Source organism: Ambystoma mexicanum, chromosome 5p, assembly GCF_040938575.1.
Source record: "Ambystoma mexicanum isolate Mex_15411 chromosome 5p, UKY_AmexF1_1, whole genome shotgun sequence".
NCBI lineage: Eukaryota > Metazoa > Chordata > Amphibia > Caudata > Ambystomatidae > Ambystoma > Ambystoma mexicanum.
Genome location: NC_090930.1, coordinates 942000447 through 942021963, shown reverse-complemented (window position 1 = coordinate 942021963; position 21517 = coordinate 942000447). Strand labels below are relative to the sequence as shown.

The window sequence follows — 21517 nt, the reverse complement described above, 5'->3', positions numbered from 1 at the left end:
CGATGCTTTGGTTGACCAGAGAGCCCTCGTTAACTATAGCCAGCAAACGAGTTCTTAGGGGTTTGGGAGCTTCTTCAATGTCCTATTTAAGCTTTCCCCATTGAGCATCAGCGTAGCTTGCCAATAGTGTGTTATTATTGGCAATTCTGGTAGAGAATGCTGCAGAGGTGGTGATTCTCTTGGCTAGGGCATAAAGCTTCTTCCCCTCTTTATCTGGGGGTGCCTCGCTGGTAGATAGTGGGACTACGGCCCTTTTCCTGGTGTTGGTGAAGACCAAGGAGTCCGGGATTGAGTAACCCTTAATATATAATGGGTCTGCCTTCTTCAGCAGTGCATTGAAGGTGGGTTGATCATCAACAGGCGAAGGGTTCCTGACTGGTGTAGTTTCAGTAGACCGGATGACTATACTGCTACTGCCTGTGTCTGTAGACCTAGCTGGTGACTGCCAGGGATTTGGGTCGCCCTCGCCTGTGTCCTCCTGGAATCCCTCCTCACCTAGGTTAGTGTCCTCGTGAAAACCTTCCTCTTCTTGTTGGTCTTCAACATAGGTGAACTCATCTTCCTCCTGGAAGAAGGTGTCTTCCTCAGTGAGAGTATATGTCCTCTTGTATGGGGTTATAAAACTTCTGGTATTTAGCCCTTGGACTCTCCAGGGGTGCCTCTCTTGGGTGCACCGGCTTCTGGGATGGACATGAATCTGTCTAGTTTATCCATACAGGTCTGGAATCATTCAAAGGTCCACTGAGGTCGGCCAGGACGGTCTGGGAATGAAAAAGGAGTTTCTTCCTCCTGTAGTTGTCTGGTTCTGTCCCACAAGGTCGAAGAAAGTGAGCCTTCGCCTTCTGAGTAGCCTTCTCGCTGGCTAGGGCCTTCCGTCGGCATCGGGTACTGGCCTGATCTGTTTTCCGGCGCTTTCGGCGTATCTTTGGCCTTGTGCGCGGTTTTCGGCGTCTCACTCGCCGTACGTCTCTGGCCGTCCTTAGATGCTATGCTCGCAAGGCTTTCGGCGATCATGCTCTCTTCCGAGGGATCGGTCACTGTCGCGCTATGTAACGTCGAGTCCTTGCTCGTCGAGACCTTGCTCGTCGAGACCTTGCTGGCAACGTGAGCGCTCTTACGATGCGCGTCGCCGGAGGTTTTGGTGTTAGCGCCCTTATTTTTAGAATGCCCAGTCGCCTGTCGCGGAGGCGGTGGCGGGGAGGGCTGACTACTCTTACGGTCGGCGGAAGACGCCGGTGGGCCTGGCGCCCCCGTTGGCGCCATGGCTGCCTTCGTCTTCGACGAATGCGTGCGGGGGGTATGTGCTTTGGTGTTTTTCCGTGTGCGTCCTTGTCGCCGGGGTGTTCATCCCCATAAACTGGGCGTGAGCCGGGCTTGCCGGGGCCGGGGACGGACGACGAGGAGTGTGGACGCTCCTTTGAGAGGTCTAAAACCTGTTACGGGGGCCGTGTAGTCACTGTCCTCGACACATTCGGCGGCGGCGGCAGCGGGCAAGGAATCAGGCCTAGACATGGCGTAGGCCGCCCACCTTTTGACCCTACGGTCTTTTAGAGTTTTGGGCTTTAGTAATTTACAGGCCGCACAGCCGTCGTCCTGGTGATTGAGGGGTAAGCAACGGTTGCACCGTTTGTGCTTATCCTTCCAGGTATATTTACCCTTGCAAAGCGGGCAAAACCTAAATGGCGTCCTCTCCATAGCTGAGGGCAAGAAGTGTGACTACGACCTCGAAAGAGAGGGAGGGGAAAGAGAAAGGCATTCTTAAAGAGAAAGAAAGACCACACAACCCCACTCTCCCTACTGTGCATGGCCGGCGAGGCCAGGCCACGTGTTCGGCAGCGCCGAAGGATCCCCTCCGCTCGTCCTTCCGTCGAAGATCTTGCTCGGCGGAGAAACAGCTCTGCGTCGAGGGAGGGATCTACGTTATTGATATTAATAACAAACGACCAAAGGTCGAAGAAACTATTTGGCAATGTCTCTCGAGGAGCTCCGCATAAAGGCGACCAGTAGCTGGGCGGAAAAAAACAATCTGAGGGACCTCGACGCGTGAGGGATTGTGGATACAAAGCACGTCACTATAGGGATAGTGTTACAGACACGCCTTGTCGACGTCCCCTTTTCGACTACGAAAAACAAAATGCAATACTCCGCAGTGACCACTGGATGTCGGACCTATGCACAGCATGTGATTCTAAGCAGATTAACAAACATCAGAAACTAAGTTCCTTGAGGGCGAAAGCGAGGACTTCTCAAAGTTTATTGCAAACCCAAGCATTTCAGAAGTTGCATGGTGGCCTTTAGACTTGCTTGAGTTATGCTCGGAGACGAGCCTCTTATCAGCCAATCGTCGAGATATGGGTAAACATGATTACCTCTTCTTCGCAGCCACGCTGCCACTGGAGCCAAACACTTTGTGAAGGTCCTGGGAGACGACTTTAGTCCGAAGGGGAGTACATTGAACTGGTAATGGCTTCGACCTACTACGAACCTTAGAAATAGAAATGTTCTGTGTCGTCGACGCACCGGTATATGAAAGTATGCGTCCTGTAGATCCAACGACGCCAGAAAATCTCCCGGCTGTACTGACCGGATTACCTCCTGAAGAGTAAGCATCTTGAACTTCAAACTTGTCAAGGTCTTGTTGAGGGTCCGAAGGTCCAGAATAGGTCGCCATTTGCCGCTGGGTTTTTTTTACCACGAAGTAACGAGAGTAAACCTCCTGACCCCTCTCGGCCACTGGAACTAATTCTATAGCCCCTTTCTGCAGCATAAGCTCCACTTCTTGATATAATATGTGAAGATGGGGTTGCGCCGAATACACGGGTGGAATCTGTGACAGCGTTTCCTTGAACTGCAGAGAGTGGCCTAGTTTTATCGTGTCCAATACCCAGCGGTCTGTCATTATACTTTCCCATTCGTCGACGCGATGGGCCATCCTTCCTCCCAGGACGTCCAGTAACATGTCATTGTTGCGACTTTGACTGCCTGTCCTTTGTCGACGATGAATATCCTCTTCTTCTCGAAGCCTGGTAGTTTCGGCCTCTTCGCGTTGCCTGGACCGCTTTGTCTATAACCTTGGGAGGGGTAAGATGGCCTGCTGAAGTTTCAGTCTCTTGATGCAGTAAAAGGCAGCTACCTTCTCCGAGGCAGCTACCTCCTGGATCAGCTCATACCTTGCCAATAGTACTATGAGAGTCTTCTCACCTCTTGCCGCTGCTGACCCAGCGCACGTCCCTTGCGGAGTCCCACAAGGCTCTTGTGTATCACCCACGCTCTATAACGTTTTTACTAAACCACTCTCTGATATTCTTGACCATCTGTGTGTCACCTACACAAGTTATGCGGATGACACCCAGATACTCATCCTTATCACTGGTGATTATGTAACTGACGTTAAAGCTCTAAATGCAGTCTACACCGTTATCCAGGCGTGGATGGCCCACCACGGTCTCTGCCTAAATGATGAGAAAACTGAGTTACTCATCCTAGGCTCTCAGTCCAAACTTTCAAAACTTGACAGCAAATATGACTCCAACATTGATGGTAACATCATCAAGGTCACTAATGTCACTAAAACCCTCAGAATTTACCTAGATTCCACCCTCTCTCTCACCAGACAAACCAACTCAGTAGTGTCTGCATCTGCATATACATGCAAACTAATCACTGCTTGCCGTCCCTTCTTAACTATGGACAACTGCCTAATCCTGGCTAGAACCCTCATCCTATCCAAAATCCGACTACTGTAATGCCCTCTACTTGGGAACGAGTCAAAGAAACATTGACAGACTTCGGGTAACTCAGAATAACGCCATCAGGGCTGCTCTCAACATATCCAGGCGCGCACACATCTCATCCACTAGACGCAACATACGTTGGCTTTCCATTTCACAGCATATCGCTCTCAAAACACTTGTTCTAAGCCACAAAGCGCAGAACAATGCAGCACCGGCCTACTTGACAGCACGCTTCACTCAACACACAGCCTCCAGACCTCGAAGATCTGCACAAGCACACAATCTCATCATCCCTAGCTACAAGCTACAGACTGCCAGATGTTCAAGCTTCCCAGTCCTGGCAGCGAAGCTCTGGAATTCTCTACCCAATGATCTCAGGAATGTCCCCTCTCCTCAATCCTTCAAAAATAGAGTAAAACAATGGCTCCATGAGCAAGATGAAGCTTTGGCTACCCTTTGGTAACATCTATTGCATGCTGTGCCCCCGCAATCACCTATGTATATATTGAGACTGACTACCTTGTAAATGTATGTATATATCCTTGCTCTATGTATATATATTATGTAATATGTAACTGCCTTCTGTAACTTTCACTGTAACCTTTCCAAACATGCGCCCTGATGCCCGTGGGCAGGTTGCGCAATATAAATAAAAAATAAATAAAAATAAAACAGGAATTTCCTGATGCCCTGCGGAAGAGACGAAAGGAACGAAAGGCTCTTCCACTTTGTAGGGCTCCTAGTGACCTGGCCGTATCCGTATCCTCCTTCATGCCTTTTAAGGCCTCGTCGACTTTCTTGCCGAACAGTTGATCACCCTCACACGGCATATTGAGTACCTTGCACTGAACTTCCGGTCTGAAATTAGTACATTTTAGCCAGGCCTGCCTTCTCAAAACCACTCTGTTGTTTATTTGTTTAAACCCGGACTCCGCTAAATCCACCGCAATGTTAATCGAGTGGTTTGACGCTTCTTCCCCCATTCGTGGACCAGTAACATGGCCGACTTAAAAGTGTTCTTCAGGAAGGTACTCTAGGTTAGGGGCTAAACAATGCCACATTTCTCTGTCATATCTTGCCATAATTGCCAGCGAATTAGCTGCTTTAACTGTCGTCGCGCCTACGGACAGAACCTTTTTGCCAAACGCGTCTTGTCTTCTAGCCTTGTTATCCGGCGGGGTAGAACATTTGTGCTGCGATCTGGCCTTCCTAGCCGCTGCAGCCGACACCACTGACTCTGGAGATGGTTGAGCAGTCAAGCATTTAGGCGTACAGTTTGGAGCCTTGAACTTCTTCTCCAATATGCCCTTTCTCACTGGTTCTGAAAATGGATGGCGCATAGTCCTCAAACCTTCCTGCCAGACGTGGTCTAGAATGGGAACTGAGAAGACTGACTTCCTTCTTTTCCCCATATGGTCAAACATGAAGCATTCCTTTTCTTTCTCTGGGCTCAGACCAAATTCAATGCAGGCTTTGCCCATCATAGCGTGAAAAGCGCCGATGTCGTCCGGTAGTGATGGCTGAGCCAGGCGTCCATTTCCGCCTCCGACTCCCAAGTAGGATCCCTCAAAGGAGATGAGGACACCTCTGAAAAAGTCTCTAGGCTCCGAATCTGAATCCTGTAGCTCCCCTTCCTCTGGGTATGAGCGCAGTGGTTCTTCGCTCACTGGTCGGGAGGCTGGATTTTCCTTAACTCATGTCGAAGGACCTGTTTCGTCATCAGTAGTTCTCGTCGGCATCCCTGAAGGTGCGTCTATGAGGGGTAACTTCTCATCCAGCCGCTTCAGGAGAGACTGTAGAGTGGACAGCACTTGCAAGGATAACATAGATTGAGGATATAATAGTGACAACGACAAAGCAGGGACATTTTGCGCACTTGTCGACAATGCCACTCCCTGCAGACCCAGATCTGTTGGACCGGCAATCTGTTCTCGATCCTCCTCCATGGATGATACTGAGAAGGCCGCCGCCTCCGGCTGCAGTAGAGCCTCCAGTAGAACCGCATCATACACCTCCGGCTGCAACGCCCCTGGAGGCTCTACCGTCGACGATGTCAACGTGGATACGTCTATCGTTGCCCTCGTATTGAACGAGGCCACTACGGGCCCTGCCTGCGACAACGGTAACACTCTCGTCAGCGACAGAGTCTCTGTAGATGATGGAACAGGCTGTGACGCAGACTCCTTTGGCGATCCCGCCTTTGAGCCAGATTTATGCCTCGTCGATTCTCTACTCGAGGACGACCTGTAATTGTCGCCTGAGGAGGTGGTTTTCGAAGGGTCCTTGCCTTTTTTCGATGAAGACGAAGACTTTCCTTGATGGCGATCTTGTCCATGTTTCCACAAGGATTCTTTTGCCTGAGGATTTTCTTACGGCCGTTTCTCCATCGAACGCGGCTTCTTCGGAGGAGGTTCTGCTGACACAGAGCGGCGATGGGACTCCGATTTGGATGACTTGGGCCTGGATGCCAGGCTACGCGCCGACCCTACCTCCGATGAAGGATCGATTCCTTCATTCAGCCACGTCACCAGGCATCTAATTCCTATCCTTTAGCGTCTTCTGTGAGAAGCCTTTGCAGATCTCACAACTGTTCACCGAGTGGTGAGGGTGCAGACAATACAAACAATCCATGTGCCCATCTCCTTCATAAACTTTTTTCAGTCCGCAGGTGGCACACTGACGGAATAATGCCTTTCTGGACATTTTCAACTGAGCAAGGTAGAACTCAACCTTGTACCGAAGTAGAAACAAACTACTTTGGAGACGGTTGAACTCTGAAGGGAGCCGTGGGGGCGGGGCTATTTATATCCCTATGTCCTATTGGGTCAAGTGTACGCAGCCCGATAACGACGTAGATAGGACACAGAAGTGTTGAAATTTTTCCCTATAGGAAAGGTCTTTATAAATATACCAAGGGTTCCCAGCCTGACGACTGGGAATATTCTAAGCATGTGAATCCATGAAAGATCCAATGCTGGAGAAGCTACAGCAATTACCTACCATTTTCTTTCAGTTAAGAAATCTAAACTATACTAGCCAGTCTTGATATTATGGTTTAGCCCAGTTTCCATTAACCCAACTATGCACAAGTAACCTTACAAAACTATTAATTTACCTTCTAAAGATTTATAAGTGGAACATTTCATGCTCAGCCTCGCCTACTTTAGCACCGCTAATATTATTCAATAGGATATCAACATTTCAACATCATGTGGTTGACCTGCAAAGGATTATGGGTATGGAATATTCCCGGTAAAACCCATACAAAACATTAGGGCCACACAGTCGACAATCTAATACGCTTTTTAGGAAATCAGCATACTTTCCATGATTTCAGAGTTGTGTTGGGCTGATGTTTCAATTAATGTTATGTTCGCACTCTTTCAGACATTTCACTAAGCACTTGTATAATCCTACCCCACATCAGGCAGAGGTGATGTTGCCAAAATTCTCTTTTGTAATCCAAAATCCCTGTGTGCATGTAGACTCATGACATTTTCTTAAACTGCCCTTGATATGGTTAGGATTTAAATGTGTTTGCATGCAGAATATTGTGGGTATGTAAATATCTTAGTGAGTGCTTTACCGCTGCAATTCCAGAGGAGACTACCTCACTTATACTCACTCATACGTCCCGTCCTCTTTCTGCCATCCTTGACGGTGTTCCCCAACATGGGGACGTTACCAGAATTTTTGGCAGTGAAAAAAATAGCTTGCCCTTTAAATTTAGTATAGCGTGCAGGGGTGCAGCCTCAGGCATGGGAACACCCCAAGACTATTTTAGCCTTCCGCTTGCTCCCCGTTTGTTTTTTCAATTCTTATTTTGCTTCCCTTCGGTGCCTCACCTCCCCCAGCGCATGCGGGCCACAGGAGGATTCATGTGATGTGCCTTATGTGACAGCTCATTCCCGGCCCTGTACCCCATGCACTCTGTCTTGTGTGTTTGGGGTCCAGCCACAGCTGGGATTTATGTGTGGCCTGCAGCGTTCTCTGTCACAGGGAATTGAAGAATAGTTTGTCGCGGTGGCGGGAGATCTTCCACACTTCACCTCTGCCCCACCTGATGGACTTTGTCTCCAGGACCTCACGTCAAGACAGGTTAGGCCCTCTGTTCAGCATGGCTTCACAGCGCGGCAAATCCTTCCCTGGGGTTCCTCTGATTCAGGTTTGAACAGGCCCAAGTCTTCTAATGCTTCCGGCTACCAAGTCGAGGGATTCGGGGGCTCTTACGGGTGCTCCAGGGACAGACGTGAGGCTGCCCTGGCTACTGGCTCCCAAGCTGAGGGGTTCAGGGGCCAAGCTGTTCCTCTTGTGTCCGAGGCCTCTCTTGGCTCAGGGCCAGCGCGCCCTCCCGTACAGGCGTGGCGCAAAGCTTCAAAATAGCAGAGCGGCATGTGGCACTCCAGCGCATAATGATCCCAGCCCCCTTCCCTCTGGAAGCGCAGCGTATCCTACAGTGCAGGGTTTTGATCCCCTCAGCTTGGGAGTATCTTGGGAGATACATCTACCCATCACAATCGTACGGCTACACGCACCAGGGGCCTCTGGAAGTGTGTTTTCAGCAACCTTTGGACCTTATCTGTAGTCTACACAGGCTTCAGTCTTCCTCTTCCTTTGCCTCTACCATCCACTCCTCTTCGTCAGATCAGGTCCCCGGCTCTTTTTTATGGGAGGTCCTTTCACTTTTGGAGATGCAGGTGATAGAACTGGTTCCTCTTGTAGACAGGGGCTACATTTTCTATTCCAGGATTTTTGCGGTACCCATGAACAACAAGGCTGGCCTGAGGGTTAAATGACCTGTCATTTCTAAATTGTCTTTACCGCTGGAACACTCCAAGGTGATTACTCCCACGCACATAGCAGAATCTCCGTGTGCTGGGGACTGGATTTGTTCCCTGGACCTCAAGGATGCGTACATGCTTGTACCCATCCATCAACCACATCGGACGTTTCTGCGGTTCACCATTATGTCGTAGCATTTTCAGTACAAGGTGTTGCCCTTCGGATTGAACTCAGCCCCTCCTGTCTTCACTAAGTTGATAAATGCCGTGGCAGGCCTGCTCTGCTTTCAGGGCCATCAGGGGACAGAAATTCAGAAGTGGACCAGTTGAGTCACTTGGGGTTCAACACCTACGAGTGTGAGTTGCACGACGACTCCTTGTTGCCCAAATTCCAGCATTGGGGGTTCACGGACCTGGATTTTTCTGCATCTCCAAGGAATACCAAGTGCCCCCAGTTTGCTTCATGGGCAGGGCTGGGGTCACTGGGAGACGCCTTCCAGATCTGTTGGCACGGCCGCAGGTGTTATGCGTTCCCGCCCACCCATCTGCTCCAATAGATCCTCCACAAGTTCTGGGCCTCCGTGGGTTGCAGCCTCATCCTGGTTGCCCCCCCACTGGTCTTTGAGGCCCTGGTTTTTGGATCTGCTGCAGTTGTGCTCCCAGGGTCCTGGCCATTTTACAATACCCAGCAGGGCGGGGCAGTGGAACATCCAGACCCATCCACACTGGCCTTGCGTCTGGTTCCTGATCAGCTGAGGCTTCAGCAGGCTCAATTTTCAGATGACAATTGGGACATCATTCAGGAGGCCCTCAACTAGGTCCCAGTATAAGAGCAAATGGACTAGGTTCTGCAATTGGGCTGGCAACAAAGGTCTGAACCCTGTCACATATCCTCTGGAGGACATACTGGCCTTTTCAGCACACCTTGCTCGTAACGGAGTTCAGGTGGATACATTTGCCGCACAGATTTGGCACCCATTGGGTTTTACAAGAATTCCCCTCAAAATGCGTTTTTGGCAGCCAACCCAGTGGTTAAGGCCCACCTTAAAGGATTGTCTAGGCTTTGTCCTCCGGTGCATAGGTTGCATCTGGTCAAGGACCTCAATATGGTTCTTGCAGATTTGCAACACAAACCTTTCGAGCCGATGGCCTATGTGAACATCCACTTGGTGACGCTAAAGACAGATTTATTGGTGGCGCTCACCTGGGCGCACAGGCAAAGTTAGCTGCAGGCGTTGTCTTCCTGCAAGCCCTTCAGCATGTTTCACAACAAGATAATCTTGTGCACTAACCCAAACCTCTTGCCAAGGTGGCCTCTCCGTTCCATCTGAATCAAGAGATCTGCTTGCCAGTGTTCTTCCCGAACCCACAGTCTGAGGCAGAGACGGCCCCATTCTCCTGGAAATCCTTCACGAAGTCTGAGGCATTGTTTGTGACTTTTAGGGGCGCCTCCCCCAGAATAGAACCCTCTCGGGCTTCCATCAACCGTCGGATCGTTCAGGCCATTTCGGAGGTGTACACAGCCATGGGCAAACCTGTTCCTGAGGGGATTCATGTCCATCCGGTCAGAGCTAAGGCCACGGATGTCACGTTTCAGAGACATGCTTCTTGGGATGTCATCAGAAAGGCGGCTACTTGGGCCACATAGTAGGCCTTCTGTAAGCATTACTCCCTGTACACCAGCTCCAGGCGTGATGCAGAGTTTGGTCAGGCGGTTCTGAAGAACCTTTTCGCTTCATCCTAGATAGGAGGAAGGTTGTCACAGCTCCATCCTATGTTCTTGCTCAGAGGAATCGCACACAAGGATGGAGGAAAGGGAACAGGATTTATGAGTAATTAAAGTTAATCACCATAGTGACTAGAGGCCTCATAGTCCATACCCCTCACTCCTTCATACGTCCCATCCGCCTTCCTCCGCTAGTAGGCCAATGGCTTTAAGATAATAAGAGTAGCCAGGTATCTAAGTGTCTAATGTGTCCAAAGGGGACCAAGGTGAGGCGCCGGAGGGTGGGCCTCAGTGGGGCGTTCCCATGCCTGAAGCCACGCTCCCCCCACGCTATACTAAATTTAAAGAGGAAGCTCAAAGTTTCGCTGCCAAAAGGTTCCGGTACCGTCCCCATGTTGAGGGACGCCCACAAGGATGGCGGACGGGGCACTATGTATTATGAGTATTCTAGTCACTACGGTGAGTAACTTTAATGTACTGCTCACCATCAACTAGTATTGGAGGCAGTCACAGGAGCACATTCCTGGGGGTAAAGGACAAATGGTGCACTTGCAGACACACAGTCAGAGGTTTCTTCTGTAAGGTACAGTGAAGGGAATGTGCTTTCTGTTTACATTCAGGGGCAGCAACCCCACATCTAGTAAACTGTGCCTTCGGTTTCTTTTTGCATTTAGTTGCCGAGAGCTTTTCAAAATAGTCATGTATTCTGTGTTTTAGAGCTTCTACATCTCGTTTGACTGTTAACAGTGAACTGCAAAAGAGGAACCCCTAGTTACAGGAGAAGACACTCAACCAGTTACACCACTGATAAAAGGTAAACCCTTAAAAAATGTTCTTTTAAAGGGTCTCACTAGGGAATCTCATTGAGGCTCTTGTGGTTGTACGGGCTAAAATGAGGAAGGGTGGGGAAATCTATAAACTAGATTCTTTGGCCAGTCATTTCACTTGCTATGATAGGTTTTACATGCAGTGCTTTGATAAAATTGAATTACACATTTGCGACAGTTTAGAGTCAAATGACTTTTCATGGAGAAAAAAGTTAGTTGGCATTGCCAAAAGGTGTGGTGTGGGGAGAGAACTCTTTTTAGAGGTGCAGGAATATATTTTAACTCTAAAATTGATATATTTTTACAAGCCAAACATCTTGCCACCTAATTTAAGTTTATCAAAAACTTTTTTACCTTACAGCAAGTTAAAACAGAATTTCATTCTTGGGGGTTCAGCAGTCTCATTTGATTGGACATGTACTCTTTCTGCTTACCGTCCCTCTATTTTCATGTGTTTATAATTTATTTTGTTGGTCAGAGAGACTTCTATTGACGTCTCCCTGGCACTATATCCCTTTTTAAAATAAGACATATGGTGTTGGGTCACCCAGAAGCCGCCCGGTCGCAGGAGAGCATCTCACCATCAACCTAGGGCAATAATAGGGTGCACATCATCCTAGATTGGTTTCAAGGGATAGGCTGGTGGCAGCTAATATTCAGTTTTGACTTCACCAGAGGTGCGAGCTGAATGGCCACATTCGTCATCAATTATACGTTTATAGTAGCCACTGAGCTACTAATGGGCTTTTTAAGTCTGACACATTAATTTTGTTTTAGGGGCTTGCTTTGTTCACAGAGGCCGTTTTCTACACATGTGGGCTCTCGGTGAGCTTCACTTCCCTTGCTTTTTGTGCAGTGTTATGGGGAAACTGACTAGACTCTCAGACTGTCAGTCCTGAATATACACTTCCTTCTTTCCCCGTTTACCTTTACCTGTACACCCCTTCCCCTAATGTAACTAGCGCCTAGATACCCGAGGGTTCAGCGTGCTGGTACAAATGCAAAAAGAAAATAAATACCAAGAAACTTTGTTTCTCTTTGCAACTCTTGTATTTTGGTAATTGTACACAGTGCAGTGCAGTGCAATGGGGATTCTTCACATTTCCATAACTTGTATTAATCTTTTGGGTTTTTGGTCACATATTATATATGTGACCAAGACAAGCTGGTGGCAGCAGTAACATTTTTATTATACTCGTGCACTTTCGCGTTTACAGCAAATGGCTACTAAAAGGTGCCTACCACCCTAAGATGGCCTTGCCACGAGGTCTTTAGCTTGTTCCTTGGCCATATATTTGGCCTTCTTTCTGCCTCCTCAGGTCAGAAAATCCCATATAAGGTCATGCACTTGCCCAGGAAAGGTGCTGCTGACCATCTCCCGCGTCCAAGCCTGGAACTTTGGTGGTCGCCAGGTTGTGCCATAAGTCGTCTTATCCCAAAATTACAGCATCCTAGCATCAAAGGAGGCTGAGCTGGTGCTGCTTCTGTGACCGCGCCTGGAAGATTGCCTGTCGCTGACTGCAAGTGGTGACCGTCGCTGGAACTCCTCTTCATCCATCCTGTGAATTGTGCTGCAGGTGTCTGCATTGCAAAAGCCTGCATTCTTCATCAACTGATGTTGCATCTTGAAATTGGACCAGAGTGGAAGAAGCACTCGAACCTGCAACCCCTGAGCACCCCTCCCCCGAATAAAGGGCAAAATATAGAGTCCCCAGCGACCCCCAGATCCACTGTATGACCTGAGACAATCACTGTCAGGGTGGTTGGGTGGGAGATGAATTCAACATAAAACTTTTCAAATCCCCCCACTGTCCTCCATAGGAGAACACTGGGTGAAAAGTATGTGTTTCCTAACTCCCTCTTTACGTACTGTACAGCACGCTCACCTTAAGATTAGGCGCCTCCAGCTCCACCAGGCGGCCAACTGGGATCAGGATACGGGGTCTCAGACAGGATCCCAGTATCACTACTCCTGCTGCCCGATCTTCGCTGGTGGCTGATGGAGGCCAATGTCTCAATGGGAGCCCTCTTCACCTGACCAAAGCCTACCCTGGTGGTGACCAAGGACTCTCATTGAACCTGGGTCAAATACCCTATCCCTGGGCTAGCCTTGGGATTAGTGCCCATTAATGTGAATCTATGACCAACATGAGGTGCAAGTCATCAATGCAAACAGTTTGTCTTTTGTCAGCAAATTAACTGAGGGACCACAATTCCCACTACTGAAAAACAACAATCCAACAAAACCCTCTAAACATCACACCCTTTTACATACATATTTCTTTCCATCAATTACCAGCAATGCAAATTGTGCTTCCGCCATTATAAATTGAGAACTATTAAACATGTACTTTTGTTCTGTTCAAGTTGAAAATGCTATGCTTTAAAATGTTTTATAAGAATGAGCGGTAAACAGTTTAAGAAATGTGTTGATATAGCTGGAGCTGCATTTCAAAACTTTGATGTACCTGCATATCTGATGCGAGTGTCTCGTAGGTGTCCCTTAGACAGTGCCAGTTCTGTCTACCTAGCGTAAGTGCCACCCCAGGAAGGCTATAAGCACAGTGCTTAGCAATCTCTGTGTCAACAGTCTGCGCACGAGAGGGGTCAGTCATCGATATATACTGATCCAATAAGGCCTGAGGTATAACATCCTGCGAAAGAGAAACGAGACACAAACACACAAATCTTAATAAAATGTCACCCACAGTGTATTTTTGTAGTCTCTCACGCCCAATCCGAAACAAAGTGTAAACCCTCACAATTCGGTTGACAAAATGCTTTCAAAATCAAAATATAAAGGAAAAGTTCAAAAGTTTGAGTCCTCCCTTATATTTATTCTTAGTAGTTTATTGAAAAAGTTAATTTCTGTTACCTAGATCAACTTTTTGAGTTAGCAGAAAAAGAAAGGCCTTTCAAAATTGCTTATAACAGCATGTTTTTAATTGGATAGGCTCCTTGTTACCAATTATAAATATATTAAAAGGTGTACTCATAGTTTTCCTTTTTCCTACTCACCCAATATGTGCCCAGTCAGGGTTGGAAAATGCTGGGAACTATTTAGCACCCGTTTCTACCCTAGAAGAACCTGGCTGGCTTGAAACCAACAGCTACCAATAGCTACATTTGCATGTTCTGGCAAAAGGGCATCATACAGACATCTATTGGCAATATAACAATGTTTGGCAAAAAGGCTAAAGGAAACGTCAAGCACATTTAAAGCATAATAGAACATATATAATGGACACAAAACGAGTGTGCATGTTTTGCGGCATGCTACGCAGGTTTCTAAGATGTATCTGCTGCCTACTAGATGATGCATGAAACCAATTAATTGCTTTTAGCGTCTGCTCAAATCTTAATTTTTATCACTTCCTACCACAGGAAAAGGAACTTACTCTGCCGATTCTACATTTTGATGACGGTCGTTTTCTTTTTTTTTTTTTTTAAATAGGATTATACATTCCTAAACAAGAGATATATGCATATGTGGTATACATATACTTGGATCTACGTGCCTATTATTCTACAACAAATATTTTACTGAAATTGATAAACTATGTCGCATCTTCAATATGAATATTCATTATAATCAACAAAAGGAATTAGAATGGAAGATATAGGTAATGAAGTGTGTGGGAGTAGGTCTTTTAATGAGCCAAACTAAAACAAAAACATTATTTGCACAACATGAATTACATTCTAATAGTATAAGCTCATGCACACATGTCATTAAATGGGCCTCATATCTCATCATAATCGTCCAAGGTATTTTATTTTCAATGATCCAATAGTATCGTTCGTTGTATTTAATTCTCATTCATCGGTTTTTCTGAGCTTTTCCATTTTGTACGAGATTTGCTTTTTTTAAATATTATCAGAGCTCTATAGAACCAGTATTTTGTCTTACATGGAATATGTGCAATTTTTGATAGCAGATCCAAAATTCCACATAATGGTGATTGAGGAATGTTACAATTTGTGATCTCCATTTGATGTGGAGTTAATAACCAAGTCTACTTGCTCCCAGCCTAAATGGCGGAGATAAATGAAATTCAGTAACAGAAGAACAAGTTACTTACCAAACTGTTAACATTCTTTCGAATGGATGTTCCTCCAACGCATTCCTAATCTATGACATGTAATGTCTACAGCTGTGCTGCTTTGGAAATTCTCCGGCAGAGGGCTCCCTAGCATCGATGGCGTCGGGTCAATGTCCCTCGAGGGCCTCCGTCGAAGGTGACGTCATTGGATGTTACAAGTAGGGCGCACGGCGCACGTAGCCTCAGTTCATGTTTTTTCCCCTCTCACAACGTGTGGCATACATGCCTAGAGTCCTAAGCCGACTGCATTTAGCCTTGCGGGACGTATGCTGTAATGGCATGGGAAATTCATGAGAGAGGTAGGCTGGGAGGGCGATGAGGAATATGTTGGAGGAACATCCAGTTGAAAGAAGGTTACCAGTTTGGGAAGTAACTTGTTCTTCGAATGGATTGTGTCCTCCAACGTATTCCTCATCTATGACAGACTCCCAAAGCAGTAAAGATGAGTGGAGGAGGGAAAAGGATTTAGACATACCCAATATAAACTGCAGAGTACAGAACTGCCTTACCAAAGGCAACATCCTGAGCATGGGACGTATCCAAGGGGTAATGCTTAACAAACGTGTGTATAGAAGACCATGTTGCAGTGTCACAGATATTCTTAATGGGCACACCCCTCTGGAGTGCTGTCGAAGTGGCGATGCCCCTGGTGGAGTGGGCAAGCAAACCCTCAGGAGGGCCCTTACCAGACAATTGGTAGCATTCCGAAATAGTGAGGATAAACCACCTAGACAGGGTCTGCTTAGAAACAGCCTGTCCCAACCGGTGTCCAGTATATCCCACAAAGAGCTGGTCGTCCACTCTGAGCTTGGCCATTCTGAAAGAGAAAAACTCAAAGCTCTCCTAGGATCCACCCTATCGAGCCGTTCAGGCGGATAGAAAGCGGGGAGTACCACCTTCTGACTCAAATGAAATTCTGACACAACCTTAGGCAAAAAGGACGGACGTACTCTCAGTACGACCCAGTCCTTGTGGAACAAAGTAAAGGGTGGCTTAGAAAAAAGTGCCTGCAACTCGCTCACTCTTCTAGCAGACGTAACTGCAACCAAGAAAACAGTTTTAAATGTCAAAAGCTTCAATGATACCATCTTCATGGATAAATAACCAGTAGGCCTACAAATAATGTTGGACGAACTATATTCATATTCTAAGGAAAAGAACCTTAATGTTAATATAAATAAAACAAATGTTACGATATTTGGGGCACCCAAAAAAGCTCTTAAATAGTATGTCAACTCTATTAAATTAGTGGTAGTTGATATATACCCATATTTAGGTATCCCCATCATGAACGACCCTCCAAGGAATTTTTTCTATGAAATGATTGAGTCCAAGGTTACTACTAAGAAATGGAATGTGATACGTAAATATATGCCTAGTAGGGGAGGACACTCAATTGAAGGCTACCTAGAGGTATATAATAGTTGTATTGTTCCTGCAGTACTTTATGCATTGGAAACCACTGAGGGGAAATACCTGACTAAGTTAGAAATATTAGAAGGAAAATTGTGAAGACCTGTGTTGGCCTCCCAGGGTGTATTCCAAATGAGGTGATAAGATGGGAATTGGGCCTTACATTGTTGGAAGCTTTGTGCGAAATGAGGTGCTGTAAACTGTTTTATAAGATTGAACTGCGGGAAGGGGAGGAAGTAAACTTAATGAGTCTCATTGATAGGAATGGGAAAGGGGATAAAACTCTCATATGGTAAGTCTTCAAGTAACGGTACTGACATTCTTCAAGGATCTCAGTTTGACTGCTTTAACAGTAAAAGAATAGGCCGATAACTTCCTCAGAAAACTTAAGAAAAAGGCAATTGTCTGGGACTCTAGTAAAAACTTGACATATCTATACACTAAGAAACGTCATAGCGCATATGCTCTGCAGAGAATCCTACCAGCTACACCCAGAGGTTAGTTAATAAAAACAGGAAATAGAGAAATGATAAGATTTACTCTGCAACTTCGTCTTAATATACTCTGACACAAAGCAAAGAATAAACAGGAACTTGGATGAGAATCCCATGGGGGGGGGGGGGAAGATTGTCTAGATTTTGTAAAATAGAAGTGGAAACTATAAGACAAATAACCTCATCAAGTGTAGTGAATTATACAAATGGTATCATAAAAGGGTATGGAAACCTGGCGAGTAACTTAAATATGATCCAATCAGACCAGTTTTGGTCAACCGTATTTGATGGGGACATCAAGGTATCAAGGTATATATTGGGGCGGCCTTTTTTAAAATGGAAGAGAGCTATACTTACTGATTAGTAATGTGGTTTTAAGGTATCTGTTTATATTTCTTGTTTACTCTTTTTACCTTGGTATCCCTAACCTTATGAGAACATTTTAAAGAAAGAACATATTTTAATATGAATTAACAAATATTTGTGTGCAGCATAATTGGAATTGAAATGGTTTTATGCTCTTTTGGCATCTATTTGTTTTTATATTTACTATGAAGTCTCTTGTGATCTGTGTTAGTTATATTCATTGTATGATGTAAACTTGTTATATAGTGTATAAGGTTTTGTTTAACCAAATTGCACTTTAAACTAATTTTAAAAAGCATAAAAACGGGTAAGAGTGCAAAGGCTCAAATGGAGAATCCATCAGAATTTTCAAAACCAAATGAAGGTCCCAGACCTGCACCTGAAATGGCGATGGCAGAACACATTCATGAGCCCTTTCAAAAATGTAGGGATCAGTGGAATTTTAAATTAAGAGCATTCCTCTGAAGAGTGCTTAAATATTGACAGCGCTGCCAAGTAACCTTTAATGGTGCCCACCTGAAGACCCCTGTGGGCCAAGGAAAGAGAAAATCTCTGGAATCTAGCACTGAAAAGGATCCACATTCCTTCCTCTGCACCAGTCACAAAACTTAAGCCAACGGTACAGGGACTTCGTTGCCGGCCGTGTAGCCGAAAGCAACACCTCAATTACATCATCCGGAAGGACCCAATCTCTATATCTAAATCTCTCAGAAACCATGCGTGAAGGTTGGGAGTTCTGACCTCCGGATGGAGAACCCAACCTTGCTCCCGCGAGAGAAGATTCTCTCTGAGGGGCAGACTTATTGGTGGACAGACTGACATTTCCAAAAGGTCTGGGTACCACGCTCTCCGGGCCCAATCTGGGGCAATGAGGATCATACAGGTCCCGAATCTTCTCAACCTCCTGAGAACTTGAGGAATGACGGGTATTGGAGGAAACGCATACAGCAGCGGAAAGAGCAACTCCACTATGAACGCGTCTCCTAGAGCTCCTCTCAGAGGAAATTCCCTTGAGCAGAACCTTTCGCACTTCCGGTTGGCACCGGTTGTGAACAGGTCCACCTGTGGGTCTCCCCAAATAGCAAAGATCTCCTGAACGACTTCCCGAGATAGCTCCCACTCGTGGGAGACTGAGCTCTGTCCGCTGAGTGTCCGCCGCCATGTTCTCCTTGCCTGCTAGATGAACTGCTGATAGGGACATTCCCTCGTTGATCGTCCAGAAACAGAGCTGCACTGCCACCCTGGCACAGAGGCAGTGACCCTACACCCACTCTTTTGTTGAGGTAATGCATTGCCACTGTGTTGTCCGTCATTATCAAGACATTCCTCCCCTGTTCAGATGGTAGGAAAGCCTTCAGTGCCAGTCTGATGGCTCTCAGCTCCAAAAGATTGATGTGATGTCTGGACTCCGATGGAGACCAGTGACCGCTGATTGACAGATCGTCTGGCATGAGCTCCCCACCCTGTCCGGGACGCATCCATCACCACCATGACTGACCTACGGCCATGGCTGCCAAAAAGGCTCCCCTCAAGAGATTCAACTCAGAAGATCATGCGAGACCAGGGGCGGAACATGAAGGAGATCCGACATCCTGCCCGATAACTGGGACCACTGAGTCCTTAGAACCCACTGAAGGGATCTCATACTCAAGCAGGCCTCTGGCACCAGAGAAATGCAGGATGTCATGAAGCCACGCAACCTTAAGAATACGAAAAGCAGAAGACTCTGGGCTTGTAGAAACTTTGTGACCATCTGAAGAATGCGATGAGCCCGCCCCTTGGGTGGCGAGCACAACCCCAAGGGCGTGTCCAAAACCGTCCCTATGTGCTGGAGCCGTTGGGGTGGTGTCATATGCGACTTCTAAAAGTTTAGGGAGAAGCCCAGCTTGTGAAGTGAGTGGCAGGTGACGCTTAGATGATCCAAGGCTTGTTCGAGAGAACGTGCCTTGATCAACCAATCGTCCAAGTAGGGGTAGATGTGAATCCCCCCTCTCCTGAGATGCGCTGCCACCACCACCACCATGAGCTGGGTAAAAACCCTTGGGGCGGAGGTGAGCCAGAACGACAGGACCCGAAACTGATAGTGGGATCCACCGACTGAGAACCCGAGGTATTTCCTGTGCATGAGATGGATCGGCAAATGAAAATAAGCATCCTACAAGTCCAATGACACCAACCAATCCTGAAGTTGGAGGGCCTGAAGGATTTGAGAAAGAGCGACCAACTTGTCCTTCCTGAGGAACTTGTTCAAGTAACCCAAGTCCAAGTTGGGTCTCAGTCCTCCGTCCTTCTTGGGTATCAAAAAATAAGGGGAATACCAACCCTTGTTCCACTCCGCCACAGGCACCTTTCTCTAGCAGGGCCAAAATCTCCTGCACAAGGAGCGGATCCGGACCCTTCAAAGAGTTTCCCCAGTGGATTGCTGTGAGGCCGTCAGAGAAAAGGAAGGCAGTAACCGTGGGCTATTGTATGCAGAGCCCACACATCTGAAGTAATGGCTCACAATTCTTTGAGATGCTGTGACAGCCTGCACCCCACCGTAGAACGATGAGTCATGGCCTCATAGCTACTTCGAAGTGGCAACGCCAGAAGGCAAAGAGGCAGCTGCCTGAGCGGCTTTGGTACCCCTACCTCATCTACCATGAGTGCCTCTACGTAGGCCTCTTTGACTGGGCATCCCCTTCGCCTTTCCAAATGAGGAGTAATAGCGAAAGGAACCACCCCTCCATTGTTGTTCCCTAGGACGAAAAGACAAAGGTTGACGAACAGCCGCGTCCAAAGATTTGGCGGCTGCCTTGGATGTCTGCTACTTTTCAAGGCTCTAGTCAGCCTTGCTGCCAAAAAAAAAGGGCATGTTGAAAAGACGGGCCTGCACATCGGGTGCAAAACCGGACTTGCACAACCACGCAAATCTGCGCATCGCGGTGCTTGTAGCCATGGACCGCATGACACAATCCGCAGTGTCCAACCCAGACTGAAGGGATTCACACATGGCATCCTTGCCATCCTGCACAATAGCTAGAAAACCAATCCTTTCTTCCCCTTCTGGGATATGCTCAGCCACAAGAAAAATACAATTCAAAACTTCGCCAAGGCACAGGAGGAGTTGGCCGATTTCAGGGCCATACTGCCAGCAGCAAATACCTTGCACGCCCATCCATGCATTTATCGTCCCTGTCCGGATGGATACGCTGCTTGCTTTGAGGTGGCCGTAGCCGCCTGAACCACCAAACTCTTGGGAGTTGGATGGGTGGATAAGTAGCCGGGGTCGCTACTTGATGGGCGGTATTTCTTCGACAAAGACTTGTTACCCGCCGGAATAGATTCTGAGGAAGTCCAAGTAGCAGCCAACCTTTTCTGTAGGGCCACATGAAATGTCAACACTGGGTCATTATACGGACCCTGATCCAAGATGTCCGCAAGATCATCTTAACCATACTCAACATGAGGCCTGGACCAACCCGGGTACTCAGCCACTCACAAAATAAGTCTCCTATAGGAGGATCCTACATGCTCACCCGGATCGGGCTTCCATCCATCTCAGGGGAGGTGTCGAGGCCACTGGCATCATGTAAGGACTGACGCAAATGCTCAATCCTACTATCCTCATCAATGAGACATTCTGGAGTATTAGGTGTCCCATAAGGCAGACCAAAAGGCACCACGTCACCATCAGACCTCTCCCCATCATCATACTCCTCAAAAATGTTCTGGATAGACTGGAAAAACTCTTTCTAGGGAGAGAAGTGCACCTCTTATCTGAAACAGGATTCACAGTTTTAGTAACAGCCTTTCTATGAGGCCCAGGAGCCACAGGGGCGTCAGACAGCAACTCCAGCCCAGCAGGCGGCGACTCCGACTGTATCGGCGTCGACAAAGGCGACGAAGATTTCGAAGGCCCCGAAGGTCTGACCACAGGGAGAGGCCAGACAGACTCCTTCGATGGGCACAGCGCCGATGAATGAGTCGACAGCTTCTCAGGCTTCAACGGTTTCGTGGGTGACTAAGACCGCGACCTGGAATGCTCTGGCGATCTCCGGAAGCCTTTGTCCGAATGGGACCTCGACGGTTCC

The 21517-nt window shown here is 47.3% G+C and overlaps 1 protein-coding gene across 10 annotated transcripts in view; it reads right to left on the bottom strand.

Moving 5' to 3' along the window:
• PPP4R1 (protein phosphatase 4 regulatory subunit 1) overlaps nucleotides 1-21517 on the bottom strand; it is a 1265416-nt gene that overhangs the window by 347842 nt on the left and 896057 nt on the right. For all 10 annotated transcript variants that reach the window (XM_069613385.1, XM_069613380.1, XM_069613382.1 and 7 more), the window contains one exon: nucleotides 13537-13722. In XM_069613385.1, the coding sequence (XP_069469486.1) occupies nucleotides 13537-13722 (186 nt within the window). The remainder of the gene's footprint in view (nucleotides 1-13536; nucleotides 13723-21517) is intronic.